Raw genomic sequence first — 8824 nt, 5'->3', positions numbered from 1 at the left:
TGCTGCTTGGCCTGCTGTGTTCATCCAGCCCTGCACCTTGTTGTCTCGGATTCTCCAGCATCTGCAGTTCCTACTATCTTGGAATTTAACATGCAGTTTGAGTATGAGAAGCAACTGTGCTAAACTTAAACAACTAAAATAATTACAAAGAAATGAGGGCAGAGTTGGCTGTAGTGGACAGGGAAAGCAGTTTAACAGAAAAAGCAATTGATGAACAATGACCGATGTTTAATAGCTCATGACTGACAGCAAAGACATATCCCTGTGAGGAAGAAGGATTCTCGGAAAGGGATAAAGTGACCGTTAAGTTAAGGCCAGTAGCAAATTGGGAAAAAAAGCATAAAATGTGACAGAGATTTGTGGTAAGCTAGAGAATTGGGAATGTTTAAAAGTCAACAGAGGATGATCAAAAAGTAATAAGGACAAAATAATCTGAGGGCAAGCTGGTAAGAAACAAAAACAGACAGTAAAAGTGTCTTTAAATATATAAAAAGGAAGAGACAGGCAGCAGTGAACATAGGCCCTTAGAGAATGAATTTTGGGGGGAAGAATAGTGGGGTTTAAGGAAATGACAAGAGGAGTTGAACAAATACAAGAAGGATTGATGGGTTAATGGGTTTGTGTAATTTATATGAACTTCCAAAAGACATTTAATAAGGTGCCATGTAATAGGCTTGCCACCATTGTTTTAAAAAAAAAACAATGATTGCATGAATGCAAATTTGGTCTCTCTAACTTCATCAAGAACCTTAAGATAATTAACTACAATTTGCCTTTAACACATCCACACTGGCTTAGTGTAATTAATCCACAATTAAAATAAGGACAAAAAAGTAGCCTGGCATGCCCACGATAGGAAGCTGAAAATAGTGATGAGTGGTTGTTTTCAGACTACATCCTGCACTCTTGACACCATCTGTGTCTCTTCCACATGGTGTTCAACATGGAGAAGTCTCATCAACTGAAGAGGGAGTAGGGAGGAGGTGGTAATCAGCAGGAGATTTTCTGATTCATATCAACTGCTGCCATGAGTCTCTTGACAGTGATATTATTCTTTGTTAATATTTCCCTATTTTATGGAAATTAAATAATGATACATTTTTGGGTGCTTAACAGTGAGGAAGAAGGTGTTAGGTTACAGGAAGATATAAATGGATTAGTCAAATGGGCAGGTCAGAGGCAGATGGAATTTAACCTTGACAAATCTGGGGAGATGCACTTTGGAATAAGTAACAAGACAAGGGAGTATTTAATGAATGACAAGACACTGTGAAGCTTAGAGAAACAGAGAGATCTTGGGGCACTTGTTCATAGATCCCTGAAGATGGCAGGACGGGTTAATAGAGTAGTTAAGAAGGCTTATGGGATGCTTGCCTTTGTCAGTTATGTCGTTGATGAGAGCATGGGGGTCATACTGGAGATGTACAGAACTTTGGTTAGGTAAAGTTGGATTACTGTGAGGGTTGTGGCCACCATAGGAAGGATGTGATTGCACTGGAATGGATCCAGAGGAGATTCACCAGGATGTTGCCTGGGATGGAGCTTTTCAGCTATGACGAGAAGCTGGATTAGCTTGGATTTTTTTTTGGACCAGAGAAGGTTGAGGGGGGACCTGATGGCGTAGCATAAGATTATAGGGGCATGGATAAGGTAAATAGAAATCAGTTGTTCCCTTTATGAGAAGGGTCAGTGACAAGGTGGGAGGCATACTTTTAAAGTGAAAGGAAGGAGGTTTAGAGAGGTTTTGAGGAATAACTTTCACCAGAGAGTTGTAGTGTCTCAAATGCACTGCACGGCAGGGTAATTGAGGTGTGCAACCTCACAACCTTTTAAAAAGTACATGGATGGGTACTTGAAGTATCATAATACCCAAGGCTTTGGGCCTGGTGTGGGAAAGTCGGACTAATATAGGCAGTAGTATAGTTTTGCTGGTACAAATATGATGGGCTGAAGGGCCTCTTATGTACTGTATGATTCTATGATTCTAAATAATCACAACCAAGGAGAAATTAAGGGTAATGTACCTGAACAGATCAGCTTACTATTCAGTAACTTCTCGATAATACTAAGTGGTCTTGTATGTTCGTTTTATATGATCCCGTAACATGATTTAATTTCTTTCCCCTACAGCATCCGGACCTCAAACAATAGCCAGGTCAACAAACTGACCCTAACCAGTGATGAATCTACACTGATAGATGAAGGAGTTGGTCGAAGTGATGGTTCCTTGGAAGATGGTAACAATGCACATCGTGCAGAAGACAATGAGAAAGATGGTGTCACCTACAGTTATTCCTTCTTTCACTTCATGTTGTTTTTGGCTTCTCTTTATATCATGATGACGCTGACCAACTGGTATAGGTATGTAAGCAATTAAAGTCAAACATCTTTACTGCTGACAGAGCAGTACTGTAAAATGGTAGTTATTTGTTCTGTATGTTGCTTGTTTTCTATCAAAGCATGAGCCATGTACATATTTGAATCATATTTTTAGATGCATATTATCACTAAACAGCAATGTTACAGCAATTGATATAATATTAAAAAGAAATAGAATCATAACTCTTTTGACACCAAAAAATTAGAAATTGCAGGCATTGTATCTTCACTTAAATATAATTTTCGCATTTGCATGTTTTGTTGCGCGAAGAATGTGTCATTCCCCTCATATTAAATTTGCTGTCCATTGTGGAACTACGCAATATCAATGAAGGAATTCTCAGGTTTGATCTTAGTTTATGTATCAAGTCCTTTCCGTCTTTCAACATGACCGTGGCTGATTGTATATCTCAACCCCATACCCGTGCTCTCTCCCAATACGGCTTAATGCCTTTAGTCTCTCAAAGTCTATTTCTTTCTTAAACGTATTCAGTAATTTGGTCTTCACAGCCTTATGTGATAGTGAATTCCACAGGTTCACCACCCTCTGAGTGAAGAAATTTCTCTTCATTTCAGTCCAAAATAGCCAATCCAATAGCCGGAGACTGTTACTCCTTGTTCCAAATACCCCTGGCCAGATGAAAGATCATCCTACAACCACTCTGTCCAGCCATGGACAGCCATGTCAGAATTTTACATATTAATGTGATCCCCTCTCAGCCTAGTTGATCCACTGTTTCCTGACAAACCTGCCATCGAGCAATCTGTCTGGGTGAACCTTTATTGCACTCTCTGTTACAAATATGTCTTTTCTTTAGTGAGTAGACCAAAACTGCACACAATATATCAGATATGGTCACACTAATTCACCGTACTGCTGCGGTAGCATTTCATTGCTCCTATCTCTGGTGGGATACCTATGATTCACATTACACTGCATCTATCATGCATTTGCCAACTTGCTCAACTTGTCAAAATTGCCTTGACACCTCTTTAATTCCTCCTCACCACTTCCAATTTTGCCTAATTTTGTGCCTATATTTGAAAGTATTATATTTGATTCTCTCATTCAAATTATTGATATTTATATACATACATAGATAGTAACACTGATCCCAGTGGGACCCCACAAATCATCATCTTCCACACCGAAAACAGGATCCTCTTTGCTAAACAATTCACTTTCCATGGTATTATATTATCGCCAATTCCCACATTTCTGCTGCCCTTGTCCTTTTGGATGGGAGTGGTTGTGGGTTTGGACGATGCTGTCTAGGGATCTTTGGTGTGTTTCTGGAGTGCATTTTGTGGCTGGAACATGCTGCTGCTACTGAGCATTGGTGGTGGAGGGAGTGGAAGCTTGTGGATGTGGTGCCAATCAAACGGGCTGCTTTGTCCGGGATGGTGTCAATCTTCTTGAGTGTTGTTGGCGCTCCACTCATTTGAGCAAATGGGGAACATTCCACCAAATTCCTGACTTGTGCCTTTCGAGCGTGCTTTGGGGAGTTGCGAAGTAGGTTGCTTGCCAAAGTATTCCTGGTCTCTGACCTGCTCTTGTAGTTACTGTGTTTGTGTGGAGGGTCCAGTTGAGTTTCTGGTTTTAGTGGCCCCAGTGGTGGTGCTGGTGGTGGCTTCACTGCTGTTGAGTGTCAGAGTGGTGGTTAGGTAAGTCTTTAGTTGGAGGTGGTCATTACCTGGCATTTGTGTGGCATGAATGTTTCTTGCCACCAGTCAGTCTGAGCCTGGATATTGTCCAGCTCTTGCTTCAGTATCTGAGCAGTTGCAAATGGTGCTGAACATTGTACAATCATTGGCGAACACATCCTTCCAACACTGCTGGGTTTCTCCGGATGGTTGAGTCTGCACTGACCTGGGTGTCAACCTCGGATCAAACTGGCAAGATCTGGTGTCATGGCTGTCTCTGCCAGCCCTGTGGTGGGAAGACACTATCCCCCCTCTGTACGATCTCGTCCACCAGGACCTCTAGGTTAAAGTTCATGAAACAGATGCCAATTTACCCTTAATCCGCCTTGTCTGGGCCAAGTGACTCAATGTGCAGGGCACCAGGGAATTGCCATCATTTTACTGGGTGCAGAATGGTCGTATAAATATGGTGCCAAGACTGGGTATTCCAGGATATCCCACAATTGTTAAGTTCTTCCGCATATGATGGGACAGAGATTTGGGCTCACAACAGATGAGAGGGGTACGTTGGGGCATGATATCTAGTTAATGAGGTGAGTTTGGAGGAATAGTGTAAGAAACACAAGGGGGCATAAGTTTAAGGTGAGAGGGGAAAAGTTCAAGACAGATGTGTGAGGAAAGTTTTTTACACAGGGTGGTAAGTACCTTGAACCTGCTCCCAGGGAAGGTGATAGAAGTAGATATGAATACAACATTTGAGAGGCATTTAGACAGACCCCATATGAACTGGCAGGGAATAGGACGATATTGACCATGTGCAGGCAGATGGGATTAGTTTAGAATGGTATCGTGGTCACCACAGAAATGGTGGGTCAAAGGGTCTGATCCTGTGTTCTGTGTTAGAATAACTCCGTAATTCTATCCCAATGAAAAATTCTCACATCTTTTTTGTTTGTAAAAGGGACTTCTCACAAGATTATTTATAACCCCATTTCATTGTACAAAACAAAACCTAGGATAGCCAGTACCCTACTTGGTTCCTCAGCATACTATTTTAAAAAAATCTTGAACACAAGTTAGGACTTATTTATCTGCCGCAGTATTATTGCTAATAATATTGCTATTTCTAAGGTTTTGGTGTAGATTTGTAGCTCGGGTTGTGGCTGTTGAGGTTGGTTGGCTCGCCGAGCTGGTTTCTTGTTTCGCAGACGTTTTGTTACCATGCTGGGTAAAATCCTCAGTGCAGCTTCCGATGAAACGTCGGTGTGTTTTCCCGCCTCGTTTTTAAACTCTGGGGTCCGTTGAGATGGATTGCCTCACTTCCGGTTTTCCTTCGTAGTGGAATGTATATGGGGTCGAGTTCTATGTGTTTATTAATAGCATGCTTCGTGGAGTGCCAGGCTTCTAGGAATTCTCGTGCCTGTCTCTGCCTAGCCTGTCCCAGGATCTTGGTGTTGTCCCAGTCGAAGTCATGGTTCTCCTTGTCCATGTGGATTGAGAATGAGTGAGTATTGGTCGTGTCTTTTTGTAGCCAGTTGGTGTTCCTGTACTCTTGTTGTTAGTTTCCTTCCTGTTTGTCCGATGTAGTGTTTCTCGCAGTCTCTGCAGGGGATCTTGTAGATGACATTGGTCCTGTCCATGGTGGAGAGTGGGTCTTTAGTTCGGGTGAGCAGTTGTCATGGGTTGACGTGGGCTTGTGTGCCACTCTGATGCCCAGCGGTCGTAGGAGTCTTGTGGTGAGTTCTGACGTGTTTCCGATATAGGATAGTGTGATGAGTGTGTCGGGCCGTGTAGTCTCTTTCTGATGCTGTTCGTGTAGGCATCTTCTGACCCAGTTCTTTGGATTTCCATTATCCTTGAAAACCTGGAAGAGGTACTCTTCTTCCTCTTGGCATAGTTCCGTGTTGCTGCAGTGTGTTGTTGCCCTTTTAAATAGTGTTCGCACGCAGCTTTGTTTGTGTGTGCTGAGATGGTTACTGTTGAAGTTCAGTACCTGGTCTGTGTGTGTGGCTTTTCGGTGTACTTTCATTTGCAGTTCCCCATTTGTCTTGCGCTCTACCGTGACGTCCAGGAATGGGAGCTGTTTGTTCTTCTCCTCCTCGCTGGTGAATTTTATTCTGGTGAGGGTGTTGTTTGTAAGTTTAAAAAGAGTTTAAAAACCAGGCGGGAAAATACACCGACGCTTCATTGGAGGCTGTTACCCAGCATGGTAATGAAACGTCTGCGAAACAAGAAAACAGCTCGGCGAGCCAACCAACCTCAACTAATACAATTTGGAAGATGAATAAATCTGACTTGTTCAGTGTTTTTGCATGTATCTCTGATTTCCTGTTTAATACCAACACCAACCTGACCACTACTGATTTGGAAGTTTATAAATAATTCCGATTGTTTTCTGCCCTTTGTTGCCTCTTTGCTCCATCTTGTCTGATTGTACGTCAAGATTTTCTCACTCAATGTCCTTTCTCACTATTTGAACAAATTCATATTTCACTAGCAACACCACCCTACTTCCTTATGCTTTTTCCCTGTCTTAAATATTAAACACCCTTGGTTGTCCTACTCCCAGCCTTGACCACCTCTAGCTGTTCTCCCTTGCCATTCTGTATGTCCTGCGGCCACTCAGTTACATCCTTGCCCCTGGCGTCAGGGAAGCGATGTACTATCCTGGTGTCATGTCTGTGGCCATAGAAGCATTAATGTGTTACCTTTATGGTAGAATACCCTATCGCTATTGCTCTCCTTTTTCTCTCAGTCCACCCTGACCCTGTGGAGATGAACAGCTGCTTGTGCCATGGACTTGTCTCGTCTAGCATTCCCTCAAAAAGTATGCATATGTGGATTTTGGGCGAGAATTAAATTTAGGAATAATGCTGCTCTTGTGTTTGATCAGCATGAGAATTCCCACCATTTGAGTTTACATGAAATTCACTGCTTTTGTACTCATGGTGGGAAACCTTAGCCACTGAGGGCTCAAGTCAGAAAATCCAGCGTATCCTGTTAAAGTATTCTAAAGATTGATACTTGGAAAGCTTAGAATTTTTAATACGTGCCCTTCTGAAGCGAGGACCAAGGAGTCCTGGGGAGAACAAGTTAGAAAATTGATCCTATGAAAGCAATCTTGCCAAAGTAGTGGAGCGTTTGCAACTGTTGCCAAACCCATTAAGGATGCAATGGGGTAAGTAACTAGAGTGATATTATGAAGGATATTTAATTTTAAAGTATGGCATTATTTAGAAAACGAATATGTAAGGAACAAATATTGTTTTCTTTCCATTCTCAGCCCTGATTCCTCGTATGAAATAATGACAAGTAAATGGCCGTCAGTTTGGGTGAAGATTTCTTCTAGTTGGATCTGCATCATGCTATATGGGTGGACCCTGGTTGCTCCACTTGTGCTGACAACTCGTGATTTTGACTGAAGCATAAACTGAAGAACTATCTGTTAATGTTTCTGTTGATATGCCTGGGTTTATGCAACTGAAATCTAAATGCAGTGTTAAATAACTAATTGTGTGTTCTACCATGTGGTATTTATTTCCTCTCCATTTTATTGCATAATTGGACTAAATGTTAAAAGATGTTTTTTTGCTGAATTGCACATTAAATGCTGATTACTGAAGTAAAATATTTGATGATTTGTAGATTGTTGAATGTGTGACAATCTCAAAAATTAAATGTGCCCACATTTCTTTAGAAGTGGAAAAGGCAACTTATTTGTTCTAAGAAAAACAATGTCTTGAAATGTGTGATTGGTCTTTTGTTTTTAGCTTTGCTTATTGGTGTCTAGGCTAAGGCTTTGTATAGATAACATTGTGTAAAATGGTTGTGTAGGAATTGCTTTTAGTGTGCACAAAATGTAAATGTGAGTTAAGTCAGTTAATACTACTGATATTTGACTAACCATGCTTTAACCTAACTTGAAGTTGACACAGCTACTGGGTGAATTCTGTTGTGGACGTCATTGTAAACAGCATAAATTATCTTGCAGATTCATAGTTATAAACGGTACTGAATGAATATCTAATGTCTACACTGATCATTTGACCTAGGCTGGTTAGCTTAAGTATAAATTTACAATTGATACTGATTGGCATAGGATAATGGTATCTTCAAGTATAGGAACTGAATGTAGTTTATTGCCCAATTGTCTTTGTCTTTTAAAGCACTGTTATTTTTGCATGCATAATGGTAACTGAGCTATCCTTGCTGTCAATCATAACTGAGATGTATAGTTACTGCTTATATTTTAAAGGCCTAATCTACAAGTTATTGACCTTTTGAGGCCTTAGTAAAATGATTGTTTGGAAACATTCTTCCCTACTGCCTTGACTTTAAAAATTCAGTATTAATGATGGAAGGTATCATATGCCTAATTCTGAAAGAAATATGCCACAAACTTTTATTAATCTATTTTCTGCTTAATCGTTTTCCTTTTAAAGATGTTGTTTTCCACTTATTTACATGATTAAATTTTCGTCAGACAAAGCAAATGTATATTTCTTATTGATACCACACTTTGCAGTATAGCACTATATCAACTCTCACACCTATCAGGAGTAAGCCAAGGTAGGACCAAATTAATTCATTCTACCATGCATATTGTGAAATTGAAGTACATTTGCATAGTGAAGCACAAGTCTTAATGTAGCACTCTAGTAATGAAATGAAGGTACTAAACTTTAAGCTCCTTGCATCACAGACCAACAACCTCGAAGAATTGCAAGGTATATTTTGTCCGTTGAGATGTAATATATACACTTGAAAAATGGTTGCAAATAAATCTGGTTATATCACCAAT

At 40.6% G+C, this 8824-nt stretch overlaps 1 protein-coding gene across 1 annotated transcript in view; it reads left to right on the top strand.

Annotated features, from left to right (window-relative positions):
* Nucleotides 1-8511, top strand: part of serinc1 (serine incorporator 1) — a 42940-nt gene extending 34429 nt beyond the window's left edge. Inside the window, exons 5-6 of the mRNA XM_048597036.1 lie at nucleotides 2121-2361; nucleotides 7307-8511. Of these exons, the coding sequence (XP_048452993.1) occupies nucleotides 2121-2361; nucleotides 7307-7445 (380 nt within the window). The 3' untranslated portion in view covers nucleotides 7446-8511. The remainder of the gene's footprint in view (nucleotides 1-2120; nucleotides 2362-7306) is intronic.
* The last annotated feature ends 313 nt before the right edge of the window (nucleotides 8512-8824 follow it).

Source organism: Rhincodon typus, chromosome 5, assembly GCF_021869965.1.
Source record: "Rhincodon typus isolate 14 chromosome 5, sRhiTyp1.1, whole genome shotgun sequence".
NCBI classification, from domain to species: domain Eukaryota; kingdom Metazoa; phylum Chordata; class Chondrichthyes; order Orectolobiformes; family Rhincodontidae; genus Rhincodon; species Rhincodon typus.
Note: the sequence above shows the minus strand (reverse complement) of the source record. Positions and strands in the feature narration are given on the sequence as shown.